General features: G+C 51.1%; 1 protein-coding gene across 5 annotated transcripts in view; it reads right to left on the bottom strand.

Annotated features, from left to right (window-relative positions):
• Positions 1-4,886: 4,886 nt before the first annotated feature.
• Positions 4,887-27,680, bottom strand: part of LOC119926549 (putative methyltransferase C9orf114) — a 38,425-nt gene continuing 15,631 nt past the window's right edge. For 3 of the 5 annotated variants that reach the window (XM_038744591.1, XM_038744592.1, XM_038744593.1), the window contains 19 exons: positions 27,498-27,584; positions 26,886-27,014; positions 26,537-26,657; positions 26,080-26,156; positions 25,837-25,926; positions 24,632-24,818; positions 24,349-24,428; positions 24,091-24,177; positions 13,149-13,191; positions 12,493-12,612; positions 10,494-10,653; positions 10,193-10,282; positions 8,766-8,815; positions 8,056-8,186; positions 6,951-7,023; positions 6,668-6,766; positions 6,092-6,194; positions 5,826-5,973; positions 4,887-5,153 (listed from right to left, as the gene is read on the bottom strand). In XM_038744591.1, the coding sequence (XP_038600519.1) occupies positions 5,085-5,153; positions 5,826-5,973; positions 6,092-6,194; positions 6,668-6,766; positions 6,951-7,023; positions 8,056-8,186; positions 8,766-8,815; positions 10,193-10,282; positions 10,494-10,653; positions 12,493-12,612; positions 13,149-13,191; positions 24,091-24,177; positions 24,349-24,428; positions 24,632-24,818; positions 25,837-25,926; positions 26,080-26,156; positions 26,537-26,657; positions 26,886-27,014; positions 27,498-27,584 (1,944 nt within the window). In that variant the 3' untranslated portion in view covers positions 4,887-5,084. Of the gene's footprint in view, positions 5,154-5,825; positions 5,974-6,091; positions 6,195-6,667; positions 6,767-6,950; positions 7,024-8,055; positions 8,187-8,765; positions 8,816-10,192; positions 10,283-10,493; positions 10,654-12,492; positions 12,613-13,148; positions 13,192-14,950; positions 14,995-22,183; positions 22,721-24,090; positions 24,178-24,348; positions 24,429-24,631; positions 24,819-25,836; positions 25,927-26,079; positions 26,157-26,536; positions 26,658-26,885; positions 27,015-27,497; positions 27,585-27,680 lie in introns of those variants that run through there. The other 2 variants (XM_038744595.1, XM_038744594.1) reach the window with 2 other exon arrangements.

The raw sequence follows: 27,680 nt of genomic DNA, 5'->3' as shown, positions 1-27,680 counted from the left end.
CTTCCCTTCCCCAGAGCACCTGTATATATGTTTGTACAGATTTATTACTCTATTTATTTTACTTGTACATATCTATTCTATTTTATTTTGTTAGTATGTTTGGTTTTGTTCCCTGTCTCCCCCTTTTAGACTGTGAGCCCACTGTTGGGGAGGGACTGTCTCTATATTTTGCCAACTTGTACTTCCCAAGCGCTTAGTACAGTGCTCTGCACACAGTAAGCACTCAATAAATACGATTGATGATGATGTTTGTACATATTTATTACTCTATTTTTTTATTTTACTTGTACATATCTATTCTATTTATTTTATTTTGTTAGTATGTTTGGTTTTGTTCTCTGTCTCCCCCTTTTAGACCGTGAGCCCACTGGTGGGTGGGGACTGTCTCTATATGTTGCTAACTTGGACTTCCCAAGCGCTTAGTACAGTGCTCTGCACACAGTAAGCGCTCAATAAATACGATTGATGATGATACGTTTGTACATATTTATTACTCTATTTTTTTATTTTACTTGTACATATCTATTGTATTTATTTTATTTTGTTAGTATGTTTGGTTTTGTTCTCTGTCTCCCCCTTCTAGACTGTGAGCCCACTGGTGGGTAGGGACCGTCTCTATATGTTGCCAACTTGGACTTCCCAAGCGCTTAGTACAGTGCTCTGCACACAGTTAGCGCTCAATAAATACGATTGATGATGATACGTTTGTACATATTTATTACTCTATTTTTTTATTTTACTTGTACATATCTATTCTATTTATTTTATTTTGTTAGTATGTTTGGTTTTGTTCTCTGTCTCCCCCTTTTAGACTGTGAGCCCACTGGTGGGTAGGGACCGTCTCTATATGTTGCCAACTTGTACTTCCCAAGCGCTTAGTACAGTGCTCTGCACACAGTAAGTGCTCAATAAATACGATTGATTGATTGAATGTGGGAGCAATCGGGTCATCATCAGTCGTATTTATTGAGCGCTTACTGTGTGCAGAGCACTGTACTAAGCGCTACAGTGCTTTGGGTCCAGCCAAAGGCGTAGGAAGGCGGAAATGGACACCGTTATAGCCGGCTGCCCGGGTCCTAGGGGCGCGGCCGGACTCCTTTTAGCGAAGCCCCCCCGAATTCCCACAAGAAGGCAAACGGCTGCCAAATCGGAGTTGGACTAAAAGCGGGCCTTTTCCTCCCTCGCTTTCCCAGGTGCCCCACCTGAACCAGAACGCCTGGAACAACCTGGAGAAATACTGCCGCAGCCTGACCGGCACTTACCAAAACGTTTACGTCTGCACCGGACCCCTCTTCCTGCCCAGGTAGGTTCCCCCGCCGTGCCCACGGAGTTGGCAGCCCTCTCCACCCCAATCCGTCAGCTGCCCCAGGTTGGGGGATGTTCTTTCTCTCCCCTTGGGTTTTCCCCCGGAATGCCAGGCCCCAGCTTAGTTCCCGGTTTCCCGGAAGGGTTGGGAGCCGAGGCTGCTTCCGAAAGCGAGAGAGCGGGCGGGATCCTCCGAACCTGTGACCCAATAAGCCCCTCAATCCAGTTCCGAAAGAGGAGGGTCCAAGGCGAGCCCCCGCCATGTCCTCAGCCCTTAAAGCACTCTTCCCCCATTGCCCCCTTTGAAGCGGGCGGGGGAATCTTCCAATCTTCCAATTAGTAGTTTTAATGTTTATTCGTATTGATGTCTGTCTCCCCCTCTAGTCCGTAAGCTCCCTGTGGACGGGGATTGTGTCGGTTTCTTGTTCTGTTGTACTCTCACCGGCATTGATCATCATCATCATCATCAATCGTATTTATTGAGCGCTTACTGTGTGCAGAGCACTGTACTAAGCGCTTGGGAAGCACAAATTGGCAACATCTAGAGACAGTCCCTACCCAACAGTGGGCTCACAGTCTAAAAGGGGGAGACAAAACCGAACATACTGACAAAATAAAATAGATATGTACAAGTAAAATAAATAGAGTAATAAATATGTACAAACATATATACATATATACAGGTGCTGTGGGGAAGGGAAGGAGGTAAGATGGGGAGATGGAGAGGGGGACGAGGGGGAGAGGAAGGAAGGGGCTCAGTCTGGGAAGGCCTCCTGGAGGAGGTGAGCTCTCAGCAGGGCCTTGAAGGGAGGAAGAGAGCTAGTTTGGCGGATGGGCGGAGGGAGGGCATTCCAGGCCCGGGGGTCGATGGCGGGACAGGTGAGAACGAGGTACGGTGAGGAGATTAGCAGCAGAGGAGTGGAGGGTGCGGGCTGGGCTGGTGAAGGAGAGAAGGGAGGTGAGGTAGGAGGGGGCGAGGGGATGGACAGCCTTGAAGCCCAGGGTGAGGAGTTTGATTACGGCGCTTTGTACAATAAGCGCTCAGATAGGCCCCCTTCTAGACTGTGAGCCCACTGTTGGGTAGGGGCCGTCCCTATGTGTTGCCAACTTGGACTTCGCACACGGTAAGCACTCAATAAATACGATTGAATGAATGAAAACATGATTGAAAGAATTAATTGAGGGCTTACTGCGCTGTACTCAGTCCTGGGGAAAGCACACGGTAAGTGCTCAATAAATACGATTGAATGAATGAATGAAAATATGATTGCAAGAATTAATTGAGGGCTTACTGCGCTGTACTCAGTCCTGGGGAAAGCACACGGTAAGCGCTCAATAAATACGATTGAATGAATGAATGAAAATGTGATTGAAAGAATTAATTGAGGGTTTACTGCACTGTAGTCCTTGGGAAAGCACACGGTAAGCGCTCAATAAATACGATTGAATGAATGAATGAAAATATGATTGAAAGAATTGAGGGCTTACTGCGCTGTACTCAGTCCTTCGGAAAGCACACGGTAAGCGCTCAATAAATACGATTGAATGAATGAATGAAAATATGATTGAAAGAATTAATTGAGGGCTTACTGCGCTGTACTCAGTCCTTGGGAAAGCACACGGTAAGCGCTCAATAAATACAATTGAATGAATGAATGAAAATATGATTGTAAGAATTAATTGAGGGCTTACTGCGCTGTAGTCCTTGGGAAAGCACACGGTAAGCGCTCAATAAATACGATTGAATGAGTGAATGAAAATATGATTGAAAGAATTGAGGGCTTACTGCGCTGTACTCAGTCCTTCGGAAAGCACACAGTAAGCGCTCAATCAATACGATTGAATAAATGAATGAAAATATGATTGAAAGAATTAATTGAGGGCTTACTGCGTTGTACTCAGTCCTGGGGAAAGCACACGGTAAGCGCTCAATAAATACGATTGAATGAATGAATGAAAATATGATTGAAAGAATTAATTGAGGGTTTACCGCACTGTAGTCCTTGGGAAAGCACACGGTAAGCGCTCAATAAATACGATTGAATGAATGAAAATATGATTGAAAGAATTGAGGGCTTACTGCGCTGTACTCAGTCCTTGGGAAAGCACACGGTAAGCACCCAATAAATACGATTGAATGAATGAATGAAAATATGATTGGAAGAATGAATTGAGGGCTTACTGCGCTGTACTCAGTCCTGGGGAAAGCACACGGTAAGCGTTCAATAAATACGATTGAATGAATGAATGAAGGTATGATTGAAAGAATTGAGGGCTTACTGCGCTGTACTCAGTCCTTGGGAAAGCACACGTAAGCGCTCAATAAATACGATAGAATGAACGAATGAAAATATGATTGAAAGAATTGAGGGCTTACTGCGCTGTACTCAGTCCTGGGGAAAGCACACGGTAAGCGCTCAATAAATACGATTGAATGAATGAATGAATGAAAATATGATTGAAAGAATTGAGGGCTTACTGCGCTGTACTCAGTCCTGGGGAAAGCACACGGTAAGCGCTCAATAAATACGATTGAATGAATGAATGAAGGTATGATTGAAAGAATTAATTGAGGGCTTACTGCGCTGTACTCAGTCCTGGGGAAAGCACACGTAAGCGCTCAATAAATACGATAGAATGAACGAATGAAAATATGATTGAAAGCATTGAGGGCTTACTGCGCTGTACTCAGTCCTTGGGAAAGTACACGTAAGTGCTCAATAAATACAATTGAATGAATGAATGAAAATATGATTGAAAGAATTGAGGGCTTACTGCGCTGTACTCAGTCCTTGGGAAAGCACACGGTAAGCGCTCAATAAATACGATTGATTGAATGAATGAATGAAAGTATGATTGAAAGAATTAATTGAGGGCTTACTGCGCTGTACTCAGTCCTGGGGAAAGCACACGGTAAGCGCTCAATAAATATGATTGAATGAATGAATGAAAATAGGATTGAAAGAATTGAGGGCTTACTGCGCTGTACTCAGTCCTGGGGAAAGCACACGGTAAGCGCTCAATAAATACGATTGAATGAATGAATGAAAATATGATTGCAAGAATTGAGGGCTTACTGCGCTGTACTCAGTCCTTGGGAAAATACAAGATGACGGAGTTGGTAGACACGATCCCCGCCCAGACGGAGCTTACCCCCTCACCCCTCCAACTCTTCCTCCCTCTCCCCGTCTCCCGTCCGCAGGCAGGAGGCGGACGGGAAGATGTACGTCAAGTACCAGGTGATCGGTAAGAACCACGTGGCGGTGCCCACCCACTTCTTCAAGGTGCTCATCCTCGAGGCGGAGGGCGGGCAGGTGGAGCTGCGGTCTTACGTGATGCCCAACGCCCCGGTGGACGCGACCGTCCCGCTGGAGCGCTTCCTGGTGCCCATCGAGACCATCGAGAGGGCCTCGGGCCTGCTCTTCGTGCCCAACATCCTCAAGAGGACGAATAATCTCAAGACCATCACAGCAGGGGGCACGTGAGGACGACGAGCGGGCAGGCGGCTGAACAGGAGGACCTGTGGGTCGGGGTCCGGGGGGTTAAATTTAAGTTATCTTTCGAGACAAGAAGGCCTAGTGTGATGAGAAGTTCTGTTTTATTGTTTGGGGGCCAGCACCGTCCGTGCTGTTGTTCCCTGCTCCTCGGACCCAAATGGAGGCTGCTCTGGTTCTTGGGGTCGCCAGTCCTGCCCCCCGAGTCCCCCAGCCCCAACTCCTGTGGCAGGTGGACACAGGAGGAGGGTCTTCCTGTAGCCATCAGCGTTGTCCTCCTGCCCTTCAGCTAGGCTTGGCCCCGGCCTGGACGATCCGGGGTCGTAAGGATGCCAAGGAGATGAGGATGGCTTCCTGGAAGGGGAGGGAAGCGGACAGCGCTTAGAACAGCGCTTGGCACGGGGTAAGCACTTAAGTACCGTAATTATTTAGGTGGGGTGGGCGAGGGCAAGGATGCTGGTTTGTATTCAAGTCCCCTACTTTCTCTCTGGGTCTCTTGGATCTGGGAGCCTTCCGGCCCCTTCCCAACACCCGTGGCCACGGTGATGATTTAAGGGGAAGCCGCGCGGCCTAGTGGGAAGAGCCTGGGCCCGGGAGTCGGAGGACCTGGGTTCTAATCCCGGCTTGCTGTGTGGCCTTGGGCAACTCACTGTTAACATCCCCGAGCCTCAGTTCCCTCATCTGCCCAATGGGGACTCGATACCTCCCTCCTATATGGACTGTGAGCACCACATGGGACCTCAGGATCTTGGATCCGCCCCAGTCCTTGGCCCGTAGTAAACACGTAGCAAATACCAGTTATTAAAGAGCGGGCATACTGTACGCTTATGAGATTCCCTGTGTTTCTGCACGACCCAACTTGTGATCTCTGGGTAAGAGTCGGAAGAGGGACAGCTCTAACGGCGGGAGAAATCCCTGACCTCCAAACCCACCCGGAGAGTAGTTCAGAGCGGTGCCCATCAGAGAGGGGGACCAGACGATGAAAGGGTTGGCGGTATGTGCCCAAGAGGGGGGCCGGGTTCCCACCTCTGTGCGAATGGTGCGGCTGCCCTGGTTGGGGCAGGTGTTGAGATAAAGATCGAAGAGGACGCTGGGCTCCACCACCTGCAGGTTGGGATCCGCGTCCACTGCGGCCTCCAGGCCCTGGAGCCCTCCGAACACGACGAGGGCGTGGCTGAGGGGAGCAAGCGAGAGAGAGGTCAGGATATGGCGGAAGAGAAAAATCCATCCGTTGGGCTCCCCACTCCCCGAAAGTCACCGGCTTGGGGGAACCCGGGGGGGAGGGCGTTCACCAGAAGTCGGGGAGCTGGGCCGATTCCAGGTCCCCCCCTCGCTCCGAGGTGCCGACGGTCAGGTCGTAGCCGTCTTTAAAGGGGCCCTCGGCAAACACGGCACCTGGGAAAGATTTCAGAAGTTCCCTGAGGAGGTGATCCCGCTCGGCCACAGCGTCTCTCACCCTCAGGCTTCAGGGTCCAAACCAGACAGGGGTTACTTGCCTCTTTCCCCCAGATCCCCCCACCTCAGGATTCTGGTTGAACCTTGTACTTCCCAAGCGCTTAGTACAGTGCTCTGCACATAGTAAGCGCTCAATAAATACGATTGATGATGATGATGATGATGATGAACCTGGGGAAGTGGAGGAGGATTTCAGGGTTGAGCTTCCACCAGGCCCCGGCCCCTATACCCGCTGTTTCCTCTCACCTCCCTCCTGGCGGTCCGTTACGGCCCACTGCCGTCATCCCGTCAGGCTTCTGGCCTTCAGACTCCTTCGCTCTTATTTCCTAATTAATCTAGCCTCTGCTGGCCTGGCCAAGTCCCGTGGTGGGGGCCCCGGGGCTACCTCGTAGCCCCCGGATCCAGTTACTCACTGAGACAGGAGGCCAGGCGGACACTGTAGCCCCAGTAGAGGCCGGCTTCCGTGCGGGGCTCCTGGGAAGACACCACCCGGCCCTTGTGGCTCTTGCTTTCTGGAAAGGAAGGAAGCCAGGAAGAGCCGTGAGACTTCACGCCCCCCTGCACCTCGTCCCTGAAACCCCCGGCTCAGCCCAACCGTTGGGACCGAGCGGCCGAATGAGAGGGGGCTTCAGGGCGGAGTCCCGGAGCGGTTGTGGAGGAGGTGCCCGGAGACGGGCTCCGCTGGAAGCGGCTTACCTGGAATCTGCCGCTGGTCCAGTCGCACGGTGACCCTCAGCCCCGGCTCCAGCTGCTTGTCGATCTGCACCTCCTAGGGCAGGGGGAGGGAAGCAGAATGGAAAATGAGTCCCAACTTTTCCCTCCCCGGTTGCCTGACGTGGAGGAAGAGGGTGGTTGGAAGGAAGAAGTGTCTTCTCTTTCACCAACAGGGAGCCTGGAAAAGAAGGGGGTTTTTGGGCCGTTTGCTACCGGCCAGGCACTGTTTCAAACCCTGGGGTTAGAGGGAAAGGGTCGCCACCACATAAAGAAGAATCCAATTCCCCTAAACGAGAACTGGAAGAGCTCCGACCACCCAATGAACATTGTACGCGCACACACGCACTACATACAACACACATTACACATAAGGCCTGGGCTCTTGGGGCCCCAGAATTGCTCCTCCAGGCTCCTGGTCGACTGAGAAGCAGCGTGGCTCGGTGGAAAGAGCACGGGCTTTGGAGTCCGAGGTCGTGGGTTCGTATCCCGGCTCCGCCACGTGTCTGCTGTGTGACCCTGGGCAAGTCACTTAACTTCTCTGAGCCTCAGTTACCTCATCTGTAAAATGGGGATGATGACTGGGAGCCCCAAGTGGGACATATTTATTACTCTATTTATTTATTTATTTTACTTGTACATATCTATCCTATTTATTTTATTTTGTTGGTATGTTTGGTTTTGTTCTCTGTCTCCCCCTTTTAGCCTGTGAACCCACTGTTGGGTAGGGACTGTCTCTATGTGTTGCCAATTTGTACTTCCCAAGCGCTTAGTACAGTGCTCTGCACATAGTAAGCGCTCAATAAATACGATTGATGATGATGATGATGACAACCTGATCACCTTGTATCCCCCCCAGCGCTTAGAACAGTGCTTTGCACATAGTAAGCGCTTAACAAATGCCATCATTATTATTATTATTCCTGCTGGGGCTGTTTCTAACCACACCGTGGTAGGAAAGAGTTCTGGCGGGGACCTGATTATCATCTATCAGCGCTTAGAACAGCGCTTGACATAATGAGTGCCCAACAAATACCATCATTAGGGTTAGCCTGCAGTCAGCTCGTTTGGGGCAGGGACTAGTGTCTACCTTCCTCATGCCACAGTTGACGAAGGAGCCGCGTCCGGGCTTGGAGGGCCGAGCCAGCACCACCCCTTCGCGGTACTCCGAGGTTTCATCCTGACGCATATGGTGTGGGCCGTCCAGGGGGTTCAGGAGCCCTGGGGAGAAGGGAATCAATCAATCAATCAATTGTATTTATTGAGCGCTTACTGTGTGCAGAGCGCTGTACTAAGCGCTTGGGAAGTACAAGTTGGCAACATACAGAGACAGTCCCTACCCAACAGTGGGCTCACAGTCTAGAAGGGGGAGACAGAGAACAAAACCAAACATACTAACAAAATAAAATAAATAGAATAGATATGTACAAGTAAAATAAACAGAGTAATAAATATGTACAAACATATATACATATATACGGGTGCTGTGGGGAAGGGAAGGAGGTAAGATGGGGGGATGGAGAGGGGGACGAGGGGGAGAGGAAGGAAGGGGCTCAGTCTGGGATGATGATAATGATAATGGGTTGGGGGTGAGCAGGAGTCAGTAAGCGCTCAATAAATATGATTGATTGATTGATTGATTGAGTGCAGAAGAGCAGAGCTCCCTCTGGGCAGCTGAGTCAGGGAGAGTCAGAGAGGGAGATTACAGTGTCCACTATAGAATCTGTGAGTAAAGAGGCAGGGTCCTCCCTCTGCGGAAATTCACCTAGGGACGGGAAAGGGAGGCTCCCAAGTCCCTACCTGCAAACTGGAGGTCTTGGTGCTTGGGGAAGAAGGATTTCCGTAGGTACCTGGAGAAAAGAATTAAAGGACGATGAGGATGACGGTGTTTTGAGAGGCAGCGTGGCTTTGGAGTCCGCCACTTGTCAGCTGTGTGACTTTCACTTCACTTCTCGGGGCCTCAGTTCCCTCATCTGTAAAATGGGGATGAAGACTGTGAGCCCCACGTGGGACAGTCTGATCGCCCTGTATTCCCCCCAGCGCTTAGAACGGTGCTTTGCACATAGTAAGCGCTTAATAAATGCCATCATTATTATTATAATTATTAAGCGCCTACTATGTGCCAAGCACTGGGGTAATCAGGTTGGACACAGTCCCTGCCCCACCCGGGGCTCACAATCTTAAATCCCCATTTTACAGATGAGGTAACTGAAGCCCAGAGAAGGGAAGCGACTCGCCCCAGGTCACACAGCAGACAAGTAGCGTGGCTCAGTGGAAAGAGCACGGGCTTTGGAGTCAGAGGTCATGGGTTCAAATCCAGGCTCAGCCAATTGTCAGCTTGGGGCAAGTCACTTCACTTCTCTGGGCCTCAGTTCCCTCATCTGTAAAATGGGGATTAAGACTGTGAGCCCCACGTGGGACAACCTGATCACCTTGTATCCCCCCAGCACTTAATAAATGCCATTACTATTATTATTATTAAGCGCTTACTCTGTGCCAAGCAATGGGGTAATCAGGTTGAACACAGTCCCTGCCCCACCCGGGGCTCACAATCTTAATCCCCATTTTACAGATGAAGTAACTGAAGCCCAGAGAAGGGAAGCGACTCGCCCCAGGTCACACAGCAGACAAGTAGCGGGGCTCAGTGGAAAGAGCATGGGCTTTGGAGTCAGAGGTCATGGGTTCAAATCCAGGCTCAGCCAATTGTCAGCTTGGGGCAAGTCACTTCACTTCTCTGGGCCTCAGTTCCCTCATCTGTAAAATGGGGATTAAGACTGTGAGCCCCACGTGGGGCAACCTGATCACCTTGTATCCCCCCAGCGCTTAATAAATGCCATTACTATTATTATTATTGTTAAGCGCTCACTCTGTGCCAAGCACTGGGGTAGTCAGGTTGAACACAGTCCCTGCCCCACCCGGGGCTCACAATCTTAATCCCCATTTTACAGATGAGGTAACTGAAGCCCAGAGAAGGGAAGCGACTCGGCCCAGGCCACACGGCAGACAAGCGGCGGAGCCGGAATTAGAACCCCTGACCTTCTGACTCCTCCCAGGCTGGTCTACTACGCCAGGTCGTTGGCGTCCCTCGGCTCCCAGACAGACACGCATTCGGAGCCCAAGACTCCTCGGCTTCCTAAAGGAAGAGTTCTGGACGTCTCTGGTGGGGGCAGATTGGCCCCAGAATCCCGGAATCCCAGAATCCAGCCAGGCCCGGCCCCCGGCCTTACTGTGGACATTCCAGATACTGAAGGATGCGGGCCAGCTGCACACAGGCCTGTCCCTTCTTGCCGATGCCGTCGAACTTGCCTTCCACGCTCCTGCAAAGGGAATCCCAGCCGGTGACCTCAGAGACGCAGACCCGTCCCCGCCTCCTTGACGCGGGCCGGACGGGCCCCCCAAAGTGGGCTTCCCCCCAATAACTGCCCTCTCCCACTCTTCCCAGCCCTGACTACATGTGCCCACCCTGGGCACCGGCTCAAGTTGGCAGAAGAGGCCTCGGTCCCGGGAGGAAGGCGGCGGTCCCCTTACCTGGAGTCTTCGCCCTCCTCGTCAAAGACCACGATCTCATCCACGCAGAAGATGGCACAGGCCCGGGCAATCTGGCCAGCCAGGTAAGTGCGCAGCTCCGGGGACTGGGCGTTGTTGAGGATAGACCCGGGCAGTGCCACGCTCAGGGTGTAGGACCTTCCTGCGGAGAGAAGGAACCCTCAGAGGGCCATCAACACCCCCAGGGCAGAAGGGCACCTCCCTCCAGGAAGCTCAACCTGATTTATCTCTACCCGCATACCCTCAAAGCCACAGCCCGCTCTTCCCTTTACATCTCAAGAAGACTTTTCTGCAACTCACTTGACCGTCTGGGTGTCTGTCTAGTTTTCCCCTAGTAGTGTCTCAGGGCAGGGACGGAGACGGATCTTCGGTGTGGATCCCAGGTGTCTAGTTCAGTGCTTTGCGTCCCAAACTCGGGGTTGCCCAACCTGCAAGTGGGTTCTTGTGCCCGGGAATCAATCAATCATATTTATTGAGCGCTTACTATGTGCAGAGCACTGTACTAAGCGCTTGGGAAGTACAAATTGGCAACATATAGAGACAGTCCCTACCCAACATTGGGCTCACAGTCTAAAAACAGTCTCTATTAATAGCCGTCGGCCTCCATTAGGAGGGAGGAACGGGTGCAGGTAAGAGAAGCGGTGTAGCCTAGTGGAAACGGCACAGGCCTGAGAATCACCAGGATTTGGAGTCTAATAGAGAAGCAGCGTGGCTCGGTGGAAAGAGCACAGGCTTTGGAGTCAGAGGTCATGGGTTCGAATTCCGGTTCCATTACCCGTCAGCTGTGTGACTCTGGGCAAGTCACTTAACTTCTCTGGGCCTCAGTTCCCTCCTCTGTAAAATGGGGATGAAGACTGTGAGCCCACTGTTGGGTAGGGACCGTCTCTATATGTTGCCAATTTGTACTTCCCAAGCGCTTAGTACAGTGCTCTGCACATAGTAAGCGCTCAATAAATACGATTGATGATGATGATGATGTGAACCCCACATGGGACAACCTGATTACCTTGTATCGACCCCAGCGCTTAGAACAGTGCTTGGCACATAGTAAGCACTTAACAAATACCAACATTATTATTATCAACATTATTATTAACTATTAATTATTAATATAATATTATTAATATTAACAATATTAATTATTATTAAGTGCTTAGTACAGTGCTCTGCACACAGTAAGCGCTCAATAAATACGATTGATGATGATGATCCCAGCTCCGCCACATCTGCTGTGTGACCTTGGGCAAGTCACCTCACTTCTCTGTGCTTCAGCTCCCTCATCTACAAATGACATGCACTGCGTCCAACCTGATTATGTCGTATCCACCCCAGTGCTTAGAAGTGCCTGGCACATAATAAGCACTTAACCAATAACATAAAAAAAGAGACTGAGCCCCGTGTGGGACATGGGCTGTATCCAACCTGCTCGGCTTGTTTCTAAAAGTCACTTCACTTCTCTGTGCCTCAGTTACCTCATCCGGAAAATGGGGATTAAGACTGTGAGCCCCATGTGGGACAACCTGCTTACCTTGTATCTCCCCCAGCGCTTAGAACAGTGCCTGGCACACAGTAAGGGCTTAACAGATACCAAAATTATTATTCATTCATTCATTCAATCGCATTTATTGAGCGCTTACTGTGTGCAGAGCACTGTACTAAGCGCTTGGAAAGTACAAGTTGGCAACATATAGGGACGGTTCCTACCCAACAGCGGGCTCACAGTCTGATCGTAATCATATTATGACTATTACCCCAGTGTTTAGTACAGTGCCTGGCACATAGTAAGCACTTAACTGTTAAAATAAGACAAAAATAATCTCTAATCCACATGAGTCCTCCGAGTTGCCCCCCAAACTGCCACGGTGGCGATCAACTGTCCCTCCACACAGGGCACCAAAGACGACCCCTGAACACCCCAACGGGGGTGGGGGGGACTCCCCCTGCCAGAGATTAGGCTCCTTGGGGCCCCCCAACCCATTACCATTGGATTTCTTCTGCTTCTCCTCCTCCTCCTGGTGTTTCTTCAGCTCCTCCTGGGCTCGCTGCTTTTCCAGTTTCTTCACCAGCTTCACCTCCTTCCACTTCTTTTTCTCCTCTTTCCCTGGGGTGGCACAATCAATCAATCAATCAATCGGTCGTATTTATTGAGCGCTTACTGTGTGCAGAGCACTGCACTAAGCGCTTGGGAAGTACAAGTCGGCAACACATAGAGACAGTCCCTACCCAACAGCGGGCTCACAGTCTAGAAGGGGGAGAACAGTGCTTTGCACACAGTAAGCGCTTAATAAACGCCATCATTATTATTATTATCTGTAAAATAGGGATCGAGATGTGAGCCCCACGTGGGACAGGAACTGTGTACCTACCCCACAGCTTGGCATATAGTAAGCGTTTAACAAGTACCACAATCATCATTAATTATTGTTATTATCTGGCTAGATAGCCTACCCCTAGCAACCCCAGATTCTTCCCGCACGGGGAGGCCCGGGAAGGATGGCGGGGGCCAGGGCCCCCCTTCTCACTTCTCACAACACGGAAAGGGCCCGTCGGGTCTAGAGGGGCCCAGGGGAAACTGAGCCCCAAGCCCCCAAAGTGTTCCCTCCCACTTCCCCCCCAACGCCACATCTCTGCGCTTACTCTCTTGTTTCCATTTCCGCCAGTCCACCTTCTGGTCTTCTCCCTAGAAGGCAGCAAGGAGGTTGTTAAGTTGGGACTTCTCGGATATTCAGGCCCCGCACAGAGGCACATCCGGGAGACCCGGATGCTACGTCGCCAACTTGTACTTCCCAAGCGCTCAGTACAGTGCTCTGCACACAGTAAGCGCTCAATAAATACGACTGATGTGAGGCAGAGGGTCTGTTCAAGCCCCTCTCCCACTTCCTTAGGGTACACGATGTGCCAGGCACCGTTCTAAGTGCCGGGGTAGATACGAGCTAATCAGGTTGGGCACAGTCCGCGTCCCACATGGGGCTCACCGTCTTAAAGCCCATTTTACAGGTGAGGGAACTGAGGCACAGAGAAGTGAAGCGACTCTCCCAAGGCCACACGGCAGGGAGGTGGCGGAGCCGGGACTGGAACGTGGGTCCTTCTGAGTCCCAGGCCTGTGCTCTAACCATTAGGCGACCGCTGCTTCTCCCACGCCTACCACCCACTCTTCTGAATGCATATTCATTCAGTCATATTTACTGAGCGCTTACTGTGTGCAGAGCACTGTACTAAGCGCTTATGTGCATCTCCGTGCAGCTTTACAGGCTTCTTGCATTTCAATCAATCAATCAATCGTATTTATTGAGCGCTTACTGTGTGCAGAGCACTGTACTAAGCGCTCGGGAAGTCCAAGTTGGCAACATCTAGAGACGGTCCCTACCCAACAGCGGGCTCACAGTCTAGAGCTTGATCACCTTGTATCCTGATCACCGATCAGAGTATCCCAAGGGGGACTCAATCAATCAATGGTATTTATTGTGCGCTTACTGTATGCAGAGCACTGTACTAAGCGCTTGGGAGAGTACAGTACAACAGTCAACAGAGGCGTTCCCTGCCCCCTACGAGCGCACAGTCTATTTAATAATAATAATGGTATTTGTTGAGCTCTCACTATGTGCCAAGCACTGTTCTAAGCACTGGGTTAAGATACAAGGTAATGATGATGATGGTATTTGTTAAGCGCTTATCATGTGCCAAGCAGCGTGGCTCAATCAATCAATCGTATTTATTGAGAGCTTATTGTGTGCACAGCACTGTACTAAGCGCTTGGGAAGTCCAAGTTGGCAACACATAGAGACGGTCCCTACCCAACAGCGGGCTCACAGTCTAGAAGCAAGTGGAAAGAGCCCGGGCTTTGGAGTCAGAGATCATGGGTTCAAATCAATCAATCAATCAATCCATCGTATTTATTGAGCGCTTACTGTGTGCAGAGCACTGGACTAAGCGCTTGGGAAGTACAAGTTGGCAACATCTAGAGACAGTCCCTACCCAACAGTGGGCTCACATCATCAATTGTATTTATTGAACGCTTACTATGAGCAGAGCACTGTACTAAGCGCTCACAGTCTAAAAGGGGGAGACAGAGAACAAAACCAAACATACTAACAAAATAAAATAAATAGAATAGATATGCACAAATAGAGTATTAAATATGTAAGTAATAAATATGTAAATCCCGACTCCGCCACTGGTCAGCTGTGTGGCTTCGGGCAAGTCACTTCACTTCTCTGGGCCTCAGTTCCCTCATCTGTAAAATGGGGATGAAGACTGTGAGCCCCCCCTGTGGGACAACCTGATCACCTTGTAACCTCCCCAGCGCTTAGAACAGTGCTTAGCACATAGTAAGCGCTTAATAAAGGCCGTCATTATTGTTATTATTATGTGAGGGAGCCGGAGAACCCGCCCGCCGCCGAATCTCCCTCAACACGTGTTCGGTTTACGCTGGTACCCACCTGGGGCCGCGCCCGCTTGGCCGCGCGCTCCGCCATCTTGGGCTGGCCAAGGTGATGTCCCGCCCCCCGACCAATCAGCGGCGCCCCCGACCAATCAGTGAAGCCTCCCGACCAATCAGCGGTGCCTCCGGAGAAGGCCACGCCCCTATGACGACACGGGATTCGCCGCGCCCCCTGCCAGTCAGCGGCGCCGGGGCCACGCCCCCCGTGGCGACACGGGATTCCTCCCCCCTGACCAAGCAGAGGCGTCTCTGGGTGAGGCCACGCCCCTATTGCCTCACGGGATTCCGCCCCCGACCAATCAGCGGCGTCCTCCAGGAAAGGCCACGCCCCCATGACGACACGGGATTCCGCCCCACCCCACGTGACCGCAGGGTGGCGCGCGCCCAGGCGGCCACGGGCCTGACCTTTCCTCAGAGCACTTGGGCCTAGGATTTATTCATTCATTCATTCATTCAATCGTATTTAATAATGCTGGCATTTTTTTAAATCAATCAATCAATCAATCGTATTTATTGAGCGCTTACTGTGTGCAGAGCACTGTACTAAGCGCTTGGGAAGTCCAAGTTGGCAACATATAGAGACAGTCCCTACCCAACAGTGGGCTCACAGTCTAAAAGTCTTAATGGCATTTATTAAGCGCTTACTCTGTGCAAAGCGCTGTACTAAGCGCTGGGGAGGTTACAAGGTGATCAAGGTTGTCCCACGGGGGGCTCACAGTCAATCCCCATTTTACAGATGAGGGAACTGAGGCCCAGAGAAGTTAATAATAATAATGATGGTATTTGTTAAGCGCTTACTCTGTGCAAAGCACTGTTCTAAGCGCTGGGGAGGTTACAAGGTGATCAGGTTGTCCCACAGTGGGCTCACAGTTTTAATCCCCATTTTACAGATGAGGGAAATGAGGCCCAGAGAAGTTAATAATAATAATAATAATGATGGTATTTGTTAAGCGCTTACTCTGTGCAAAGCACTGTTCTAAGCGCTGGGGAGGTTACAAGGTGATCAGGTTGTCCCACAGTGGGCTCACAGTTTTAATCCCCATTTTACAGATGAGGGAAATGAGGCCCAGAGAAGTTAATCATAATAATAATAATAATGGTATTTGTTAAGCGCTTACTATGTGTAAAGCACAGTTCTAAGTGCTGGGGAGGTTACAAGGTGATCAGGTTGTCCCACAGCGGGCTCACAGTCAATCCCCATTTTACAGATGAGGGAAATGAGGCCCAGAGAAGTTAATAATAACAATAATAATGATGGTATTTGTTAAGCGCTTACTATGTGCAAAGCACTGCTCTAAGCACTGGGGATGTTACAAAGTGATCAGGTTGTTCCATGGAGGGCTCACAGTTTTAATCCCCATTTTATAGGTGAGGGAACTGAGGCCCAGAGAAGTGAAAAGACTCGCCCAAAGTCACACAGCTGACAATGGTCGGAGCCGGGATTTGGACCCATGACCACCGACTCCAAAGTCCGGGCTCTTTCCACTGAGCCACGCTGCTTCTGTTAAGCGCTTACTATGTGCAAAGCGCTGTTCTAAGCACTGATGAGGCTACAAGGTGATTCGGTGTCTAGATTTCTAGACTGTGAGCCCACTGTTGGGTAGGGACCGTCTTTATATGTTGCCAACTTGTACTTCCCAAGCGCTTATTCCAGTGCTCTGCACACAGTAAGCGCTCAATAAATACAATTGAATGAATGAATGAATTTGTACAGATTTATTACTCTATTTTACTTGTACATAGAGAAGCACTGTGGATCAGTGGCAAGAGCCCGGGCTTGGAAGTCAGCGGTCGTGGGTTCAAATTCCGGCTCCGCCACTTGTCAGCTGTATGACTTTGGGTAAGTCACTTTACTTCTCTGGGCCTCAGTTCCCTCATCTGTCAAATGGGGATTAAGACTGTGAGCCCCACGTGGGACAACGTGATCACCTTGTATCCTCCCCAGCGCTTAGAACAGTGCTTTGCACATAGTAAGCGCTTAACAAATGCCATTATTATTATTATTATTATATTTACTACTCTTTTTATTTTGTTAATGATGTGCATATTGCTATAATTCTATTTCTTCTGACGCTTTTGACACCTGTCTACACGTTTTGTTTTGTCGTCTGTCTTCCCCTTCTAGACTGGGAGCCCGTTGTTGGATAGGGACCGTCTCTATATGTTGCCGACTTGTACTTCCCCAAGCGCTTAGTACAGTGCCCTGCACACAGGAAGCGCTCAATAAATACGATTAAATGAATGAAAGGGGGAGACAGACAACAAAACAAGTAGACAGGTGTCGATACCATCAAAATACATCAATAGAATTATACATACAGATCATTAATAAAATAGAGTAATAAATATGTACAAATATACAATATTCATTCAGTCGTATTTACTGAGTGCTTACTGTGTGCAGAGTGCTGGGGAAATGCAATTCAGCAACAAATAGAGGCAATCCCTGCCCACGACGGGTGTCTTGTGGTATTTGTTAAGCGCTTACTATGTGCCAACCATTGTTCTAAGCGCTGGGGTACATATAAGGTAATCAGGTTGTCCCACCTGGCGTTTACAGTCTTCATCCCCATTTTCCAGATGAGGGAACTGAGGCACAGAGAAGTTAAGTGGCTTGCCCAAGGTCACACAGCAGACAAGTGGCGGAGCCGGGATTAGAATCCACGTCCTCCGAAACCCAAACCCGTGCTCTTTCCCTGTGTGCAGAGCACCGTACGAAGCGCAGTTCATGTCCCACGAGGGGCTCGCAGTGTCTTAAATCCTCACTTAACCGATGAGGCATCTGAAGCACAGAGAAGTTAAGTGACTCGACTAAGGTCACTCTGCAGACGTGGTGGGGTCGGGACTAGAACCTGGGTCCGCTGAGCTCCTGGCCCTTGCTCTTACCAAGTGGCACAGGGCGCCTAAAGCTGTACAGATAGGGAAGCAGCATGGCTTACTGGATTTATTGAGCGCTTACTGTGTGCAGAGCACTGTACTAAGCGCTTGGGAAGTACAAGTCAGCAACATACAGAGACAGTCCCTACCCAACGTTATGGACCCCCTGGCTACCCAGTTTGTAGCAGCGGTAGAGGTGCCACTTTAACGAAACATTGATTTAAATAAAGTGTAAAAAACCCTAAAAATACATTTCAGTTAAAGTGTGTTTCCGCAACTGCCTCCTCCAATTAGCAAGAGGCCTGTCCCGACTAAGCATACATTTCCCCTGCTTGTCTCTCTTGCAGTTGAATTTTTTTCCCCTTTTTTCACCCCATCCATTCTCTCCATCCCCCCATCTTACCTCCTTCCCTTCCCCACAGCACGTGTATATATGTTTGTACATATTTATTACTCTATTTATTTATTTATTTATTTTACTTGTACATATCTATTCTATTTATTTTATTTTGTTAGTATGTTTGGTTTTGTTCTCTGTCTCCCCCCTTTAGACTGTGAGCCCACTGTTGGGTAGGGACTCTCTCTATATGTTGCCAACTTGTACTTCCCAAGCGCTTAGTACAGTGCTCTGCATACAGTAAGCGCTCAATAAATACGATTGATTGATTGATTGATACAGCACAAATCTGGAAGTCAGATGGACCTAAATTTTAATCCCGGCCCCGTCCCTTGTCTGCTGTGTGATTTTGGGCAACTCAACCCGCCTGTGGGGCCTGTTCAGTGCATCCCCTTATGGCCACGGTCCCACCACCAGCAATGGGCTTAAACTCTTTGGGTGAAAATAATAATCGTTAGCAGTAGTGTGCTTAATATTAAGCACTTCTTGCATCGAAGTGCTCTTCTAGACTGTGAGCCCACTGTTGGGTAGGGACTGTCTCTATATGTTGCCAACTTGTACTTCCCAAGCGCTTAGTACAGTGCTCTGCACACAGTAAGCGCTCAATAAATATGATTGATTGATTCTAGTCACTTGGGTTCAAGATAATCAGATCTGATACAGTCCCTGTCGCACATGGGGCCCAACGAGTCTGGCTTGCCTTTCTACCCCAGTGCTTAGAATGGTGTTTGTCCCATTAATAAATGTTTAACTCGTCCTCTCGTCCCCCTCTCCATCCCCCGTCTTACCTCCTTCCCTTCCCCAATCAATCAATCAATCAATCGTATTTATTGAGTGCTTACTGTGTGCAGAGCACTGTACCAAGTGCTTGGGAAGTACAAGTCGGCAACACATAGAGACAGTCCCTACCCAACAGCGGGCTTACAGTCTAGAAGGGGGAGACAGAGAACAAAACCTGTATATATGTATATGTGTTTGTACATATTTATTACTCTACTTATTTATTTTACTTGTACATATCTATTCTATTTATTTTATTTTGTTAATATGTTTGCTTTTGTTCTCTGTCTCCCCCTTCTAGACTGTGAGCCCACTGTTGGGTAGGGACTGTCTCTGTATGTTGCCAACGTGTACTTCCCAAGCGCTTAGTCCAGTGCTCTGCACACAGTAAGCGCTCAATAAATACGATTGATTGATTAACGAATACTGACATCATCATCTTCATGATCAGATTGGGCACAATCCCTGTCGAATGTGAAGCTCACAATCTAAGAGGGAGCTACAGCAGTTATTTGAGAAGCAGCGGGGCTCAGTGGAAAGAGCCCGGGCTTGGGAGTCAGAGGTCCTGGGTTCTAATCCCAGCTCTGCCACGTGTCAGCTGTGTGACCTTGACTTCTCTGTGCCTCAGTTACCTCATCTGTAAAATGGGGATTAAGACTGTGAGCCCCATGTGGGACAACCTGATTACCTTGTATCCCCCCCAGTGCTTAGACCAGTGCTTGGCACATAGTAAGCGCTTAACAAATGCCATCATTATTATTATTATTTTTTATCCCCATTGCGCAGATGAGGAAACAGGCCAACCTAACTCACCATACCTCGATCTTGTCCATCTCACTGCTGACTATATGTTGCCAACTTGTACTTCCCAAGCGCTTAGTACAGTGCTCTGCACACAGTAAGCGCTCAATAAATACGATTGACGATGCTGACAGATCGCCCACATCCCTCTGGCCTGGATCTTCCTCCCCTTCATTAGCCAACAGACCACTGCTTTCTCCATCTTCAAAGCCCCACTAAAGTCATCAACCAATCAGTGATATTTATTTAGTGCTTACAGTGTACAGAGCACCGAACTAATCACTTGTGAAAGTACAGTAGAGTTGGTAGATGCAATCCCTGCCCACAATCAATCAATGGTATTTATTGAGCACTTACTCTGCGCAGTTTGGGAGAGTACAAATACGACAGAATTAGTGGACATGTTCTGTACCTATGATGAGCATACATACAGTCTAGAGTGGGAGACAGACATTTGTATAAGTGAATAAGGAGTTTAAAGTCTACATCTCCTCCAAGGCCTTCCCTAACCCCCTCATTTCCCCAATTCGCCCTCTTTTTTGTGTCACCTAGGTACTGGGGTCTGTAAGCACTTCGATTCTCTCCCTAACCCAGTCCCTCATCGCTCTTAAGCACTTTGCTACCCATCCCAGCCCCATACCACTTAGGTACATATCCTTATATCCTGCTGCTTCCCTTATCTGTATTTTATTTTAATATCCGTTCCCCCGCCAATCTGTAAACTCCTTGAGGGCCTGGATTGATGGATTGTGTCTATCAAATCTATTGAACTCTCTTCTAGACTGTGAGCCCACTGTTGGGTAGGGACCGTCTCTATATGTTGCCAACTTGTATTTCCCAAGCGCTTAGTACAGTGCTCTGCACACAGGAAGCACTCAATAAATACAATTGAATGAATGAATGAATGAACTGCAAGAGAAGCAGCGTAGCCTGGTCAAGTCGCTTCACTTCTCTGTGCCTCAGTTACCTCATCTGTAAAATGGGGATTGAGACTGTGAGCTCTGTGTGGGACAGGGACTGTGTTCAAATTGATTAGCTTATATCTATCCCAGCCCTTTGTACGGTGCCTGGCACAGAGTAAACGCTTAATACCAGTAAGAAGAAAATAAATAAAAAATAAATGCAGCAACTGCTCAATCAATACCAGCGATGTATTGATATCCCCACTGAAAAACATTTTCCATGGTGAGGGGAAATGCTTTATTATCCTGGAACTGGGGAGAATATTTCCAAGATTCTCTCACTGTCTAAGGTTTCCACATAGCCAACGGGGAGGCCGGGAAGCCCCGTTTTTAATAAAAGCAATAATGGGATTTATCGAGTGCCTACATCTCCCTCTCTAAGAATTCATTTCAAGTGGCAGAAGTCACTCCCGTGCTTGGATTTTCTCTCACGTTTGGAGAGCAATGATTGTTCTCTCCCTGTTGTGACTGGGGCTTGTTCGGGAAAACCCAGTATTTAGTGCGGGAGGAGCCAAGTGAAGGATAGCCGCCTCCGCTCTAAGAATTCATTTCAAGTGGCAGAAGTCACTCCCGTGCTTGGATTTTCTCTCACGTTTGGAGAGCAATGATTGTTCTCTCCCTCTTCTGACTGGAACTTGTTCGGGAAAACCCAGTATTTAGTGCGGGAGGAGACAAGTGAAGGATAGCCGCCTCCGGCTGGTACCTCCGTTCCCCCGACGGAAGCCGACGGAAAGGTTAAGTAGTTCTAGGAGTAATAGTAGTCGTTGTAGTAGTAATGACATCTAAGGAGCTTCTGTTAGTTTTAGTGTAGAACACTTAGCTCTTGGGAAAGAACCGAAGCATGAGAAAGAAGTCAAACAGTACCTCTCTGTATCGGGTTGAAAATGATCAACTTTATTCCAGTGCTGAGTACAGAGCTGGGATCCCTTCCAACTCTAGTTCAAATCACCTGCCCACAGTCAAGTCTAAATGCACTTCCCTGAGACGAAGGGTTGCTCTGGGGGAGGGGGAGGAGGTTGAAGGACTGTCGACTCCTCGACTTCTAACCTTTGGTCTTTATGGTTCAGGCGGGTTGTTCTGGTCAATGGAGCCGGGGTAATGGGTCTGAACGGCTGTTCTGGGCTGAGGGGCAGAGGTGAGATGTGTGGGGCCCAGGAAAGTTTTTTTTGGGAGGGGTGTCTGTGCGTTACCCTGTGCGACCGTGACACCTCTGCTTCTCCCTCGAACAGCTTCAGCTGTCGGGACCCGGGCTGTGAGTGCGACCAAGCTGCTCGTGGGGAGAGGAGTTGGAAAGCTCACCGAGCGGACTGAGAGACAGGGGTCGGGGGTGGGATGGGGAGTAAGGGAGGAACTCTCCCCCTTTTAGTCTCCCAGCCCACTGTTGGGTAGGGACCGTCTCTATATGTTGCCAACTTGTACTTCCCAAGCGCTTAGTCCAGTGCTCTGCACACAGTAAGCGCTCAATAAATACGATTGATTGATTGAACTCTGTCCAGGAAGACTTCCTAGCCTCTGGTCGACTCTGCTCACAGCCAGTGGGGACGGCTAGGAGACCCAGCCTGCCTGAGGCTGCCAGGGGCAGGGGGGCTTGAGGTTACCTTGGCGGTACAGTAGGAGAGCCTGGGCTGACTGCTGCCCTACTCTCCATCCTGTCCTGTCCCAGGACACCCCCCGCGGACCCCTCTTCCCCGCTCCCAATGCTTCCTCCCCCTGCCCTATCCATCCTAGATGCCTTGCCCTGGACCCTGAGGCTGGCCACAGTGGCAAGAGGTGGATGCAGCGGGGAAGATAAAGTTACACGTGCTTGTTGTCAGTCATCAAAGAGGCGGGGGTGAGGCCGGAGCAGCCGGGGATGGGGGCCCCGGGGGGGATGGAGCGGACCTCAGGAGTCCTTCTCTGCTTCTTTCCATGCCTGCAGCTTCTCGTCCATAGCCTGCAGGGTGGCCTCATTCTAAGCAGAGCCATATTAATAATAATTGTTGTATCTGTTAAGCACTTACTACGAGCCAGGCACTGTAATAATAACAGTAAGTATAATGACGGTATTTGTTAAGCGGCTACTCTGTGTCAAGCACTGTTTGAAGCCCTGGGGTAGGTGCAAACTAATCAGGTTGGACATAGTCCCTGCACTGTACTTACTAAGTGCTGGGGTGGATACAAGCAAATGGGGTTAGAAACAGTCCCTGTCCCATGTGGGGCTCACGGTCTTAATCCCCATTTTACAGATGAGGGAACTGAGGTACCCAGAAGTGATTTGCCTAAGGTCACACGGCAGATAAGTGGCGGAGCCAGGATTAGAACCCAGGTCCTTCTGACTGACTCTCCGGCCCGTGCTCTACTGGCTAGGCCTCGCTACTGCTCTGACATGAGTCAGCCTCTCCCTGGAACTACTCTTCCCAGACCATTGGCCATCCCATCCAAAGGCCGGCGGGACGGCCAAGCCTCAAGTCTCCACTCTGATCAGCAGGGGAATTCAAGGTCAGTGCCTCCCCTTCTCTGCATCTTAAGGTCTCTCTTTGCTCCTTGAGGGGCAGGTCTCTGGGCATAAGGGTTAATAATAATAATAATGATGGGATTTATTAAGCGCTTACTATGTGCAAAAGCACTGTTCTAAGCGCTGGGGAAGTTTACAAGGTGATCAGGTTGTCCCTTGTGGGGCTCACAGTCTTAACCCCCATTTTACAGATGAGGTAACTGAGGCCCAGAGAAGTTAAGTGACTTGCCCAAAGTCACACAGCTAACAATTGGCGGAGCTGGGGTTTGAACTCATGACCTCTGACTCCAAAGCCCGGGCTCTTTCCACTGAGCCAGTGAGGGGTGACCTCCCCGGAGGAATAGCGTACTAATGTCGGCCGGGATGGAGCCAGGACCAGAAGGCAACGGGTCCTCGGAGAAATCGAATACCCAGCTGTCAAGTAGGAAAGTGTCAGGTCTCCCTGTCTCCACGGTTTTGCATCCTGGAGTGACCTGAGTTTAGGATTCGGGATTCCCCAGGTCAGCTGAGAAGCGGCGTGGTCTAGTGGAAAGAGCACAGGCCTGGAAATTGGAGGACGTGGGTTCTAATCCTGGCTCCGCCACATGTCTGCTGTGTGACCTTGGGCAAGTCCCTTAACTTCTCCGTGCCTCAGTGACCTCATCTGTTAAATGGGGATTAAGGCTGTGAGTCTCATGTGGGATGGGGACTTTGTCCAAACTGATTACCTTGTATCTACCCCAGTGTTTAGAACAGTGCCTGTCACACAGTAGTTGCCTAACAAATGCCGCAACTATTATTATTATTAGCAGACGGGCTTGAGGAACACCCAGACTTGCCTCTCTCACCTTCACAAAGCAGAAGCGGATATAGTGGTCGAAATTCCTCTTCTGAGCGGGGCTGAAGAAGATGGACACAGGCATGGCCATCAAGCCCTGGAGGGAAAGAGAGAACCCAGGGATCTCCTAACCACCTCCACGCCGCCGGGAGCCCCACCCAAGGGACCACAGGAGCCTCCCCCTAGGGCCCCGGGGTCCAGCCACTCCCAGCTCAGTCAAGTGGAAGCCCAGGCCCCCCGTGAGTCCCAATCCTGGGCTCCCCCTCACCCGGTTCTTGATCATCCACTTGACGAAGCGTGAATCGTAAGGCTCCTCCTCCGAACCGGGAAGGTCGGGCATCTTATCCTCTGCAGAAGCCATAAGCTGGTGCCCACACTAGGGCTGTCTGACCAGGCCTTCAGCCTTCCCCTCGCTGAGCTCTCGCGCTCCCCTGCTCTCCCTCATTCCTTCCTCTCCTCCTCCCCCATCTCCGTTCCTCAAGCCCTTCCATCCTCTCCCTCCATCCACCCCCGCTCCCACCCAGCAGGTCCCTTGGGCCGCCCCGACTCACTGAAGGCGGAGATGTCGGCTATGAGGAAGTAGGTGCCCTGGGAGAGGACGGGCCGCATCCCCACAGAGAGCAGCCCCCGCACCACGCGGTCCCGGTTTTGTTGTACGGCCTGCGGCAGCTGCACGAGATAGCTGTCGGGCTGACCCTGGTAGGCCAGCTCCCGCTCCCAGGCCTTGGCCACGGCCTCCTAATAATAATAATAACGGTATCTATTAAGTGCTTATTATGTGCCAGGCAGTGTACTAAGCGCTGGGGTAGATACAAGATAATCAGGTTGGATACAGTCCATGCCCTCCATGGGGCTCACAGTCTTAATCCCCATTTTTTAGATGAGGGAACAGAGGCACAGAGAAGTGAAGTGACTTGCCCAAAGTCACACAGCAGACAAGTGGTGGGGCTGGGATTAGAACCCAGGCCCTTTCGATTCCCAAGGTCCATACTCTATCCGCTAAGCCTCGTTGCTTCGTGGGTGGGTACAATGGAGGGGAGGAGAGCGGGTGGTGGGACAGAATGGGGGGCAGCAAGGGTCTGAGGCACAGGCTGCCCCCCAGTTTCACCTCCTATCCTTCACCCCGAGGCACCTGGATTCAACCTCCCTCAGGCCACCCTCCTTGTGCTGCCCAGGTACAACCTGCCTGGCATCGGCTTCTTCGCCTCTGGCCACCTCCTTCCACTCTCCTGTCCCAATTTCAGCCTTCTTTCCCTCGAGCATTTCTCCCACCCTGGATTATCCCCCCCTTCCCCTCCTGACAAGCCTCAACCCCAAATCCTTTCCCCTCCTCTGACCCTTGTCCCTGTTCCCCAGGCCCTGCTTCTTTCCCAGAATCACCCGAGGACTCCTTGCCTCTTCCCAGCGGCCCCCGCCCCGATGGGACCCTGGTTGAACCTTGGGAAGTAGAGGCAGGGCTTCAGGGCTCAGCTCCGTCCAAGCCCCGGCCCCCACCCTGCTGTTTCCTCATCTCCCAGCTGGCAGTTGACCACTGCGGCCCTATCGCTCCATCTCAAGCTTCTGGACTTTAGACTCCTTCCCTCTCATTTCCTAATTGATCTAGGGCACTGCCCTCCGCTAGCCCGGGCTCCTCTCCCTGTCCGCCACGGCCACCTCCGACAGCGGGGGCCTGGTTCCAGGTTCCAGCCTGCCGCCCCTGAGCCGGGCCAGAGGATCCCCGGGGCCTCTGGGCAGGAGGGTTGAATGAGGGCCTCACCTGGGCCTGTGTGGCACAGTGGTACACGGAATTCTGGTGCACGGTGCGTAGATGTTTGAGGAGGCGATCCGGGCCCAAGACCCACCCCACCTGCTCAGAAGAAACAACGTCAGATTTGAAACCTCCACCCCCCTCGGTAGTACCTCCGGTTCTCTCTCCGTCCTCCGTTCCTCAGGCCGCCTCCCCTCCCTTCCCCTCCTCCCCGGGAATTCCGTCTCCCCATACTCCCGGCCCCGAAATCACCTTCCAGCCCGTGACGCTGAAGGTCTTGCCGGCGCTGCCGATGGTCAGTGTGCGTTCCCACATCCCGGGGAGGGTGGCTGTCCGTGGTACAAGAGGACAAACGTTGGGGCCTCTGGGCCACAATGCCTGGAGCAGTTGGCCACGGCACCCAGGGACCAGGCCAACCACGCTCGGGCCACGCCATGTCCTGGGGCCAGGTCCCTGGGAACTCCTAAATGTCCCCATTTTCTGCAGGTGCTCAAGAGGGACATGCCCTCCCATGTGAATGAGCCCCCTTTTAGGGTGAAGGAAGAGGAGGAAACAGGGCCAGAGAGGGAACGGGAAGGAGGAGCCCAGGGTTACGGTGGCTGGTGCTGAGGAGAACTCCCAGGTCCTGTGGGCCGGGCAGAGGCCGTTCCTGGAAATTAAGGAGGAGGCAAAGCCAGGATGGTGGGGGCGGCTGAGGGGGATCCCCTACCGATGCTGACATGGTCTCTCCCATTGTACACCAGCCACTGGTACACCTCGTCGCTGATACACAGCACGTCGTGTTGCACGCACAGGGCTGCTAGCAGCCCCAGCTCCTCCTGGCTGAACACCTGAAAGGAGTGGGCCGAGCTTGATGGTACTGCCTGCTTCCCCAAGGGTGGGGGCTCCGCCACGGCTTCTCTCCCTGTGCCCCTAAAGGACACATTTGAGTCCGGGTCCCGAGATGCCCTGCTAGGCAGTGGGGAGCGAGGAAGAGAAGCCTCAGGTCATGGAAGGACACTCTCTCTCTCTCTCTCTCTCACCCTCCACCACCATGGGGTCCAGGAGAGCAGCGTTACCTTGCCCAGGGGGTTGTTGGGGGTGTTTAAGACCACGGCCTTGGTCCGGGAAGTGAACTTGCTGGCCAGTTCGTCTGGATCCAGCTGCCAGTCCTGGCTGGAGAACGACTCCCCATCTCCCGCTACTGTCTACAGGAAGAAGAGGAAACAGATTGTGAACCACCTCTGCCCCTGGCTCCCTCTTGACCTGAGTCTTTACTTCCCCTTTTCCCTCCCCTGGATCCTCTTGGTGTAGGGGGGTGGGTGGTCACCCAGCTTTACCTTCCCTCTCTCCCTCCATCCTTTCTCCCTCCATTCCTCCCTTCTCTCCTCTGGCCCTTATCCCCATTCCCCAGGCCTTGCTCCTTTCCCAGAATCACATGACAACTCCTTGCCCTTTCCCAGTAGCCCCCTCCCTTACAGAATTCAGTCTCATTCACCTTCAAGGATCAGCCTTACAGAATTCAACTCCTCATTCCCTCTTTTCTGGATTTCTGGCCCCTGCCTGGTCCTCAGCCCCCTCCCACCCGGCATCCGGGTCCCTCCTGCTTCCTCAGCCTCCTCCCTCCAGGAATCGGGCCCCTCAGCCCCCCACCCTCCTGGGCACGCATGACCCCACACAAGAGCTCTCACCGGCCGCAGAGGCACAAACACCGGGTGGCCACCGGCCATCCTCACCATGGGCTCATAGCAGTCAAAATACGGCTCGATGATAATCACCTGGGTGACAGTGGGAAGTGTCATTAGGGGCTGCTGGGATCTCCTGATCCCCCGAAGGGGACTGGTGATCCTTAAAGCCCTGGTTAAACTTGCAGG

This window comes from Tachyglossus aculeatus, chromosome 4 (assembly GCF_015852505.1).
Source record: "Tachyglossus aculeatus isolate mTacAcu1 chromosome 4, mTacAcu1.pri, whole genome shotgun sequence".
NCBI classification, from domain to species: domain Eukaryota; kingdom Metazoa; phylum Chordata; class Mammalia; order Monotremata; family Tachyglossidae; genus Tachyglossus; species Tachyglossus aculeatus.
This window is presented reverse-complemented; position numbering and strand designations above follow the sequence as displayed.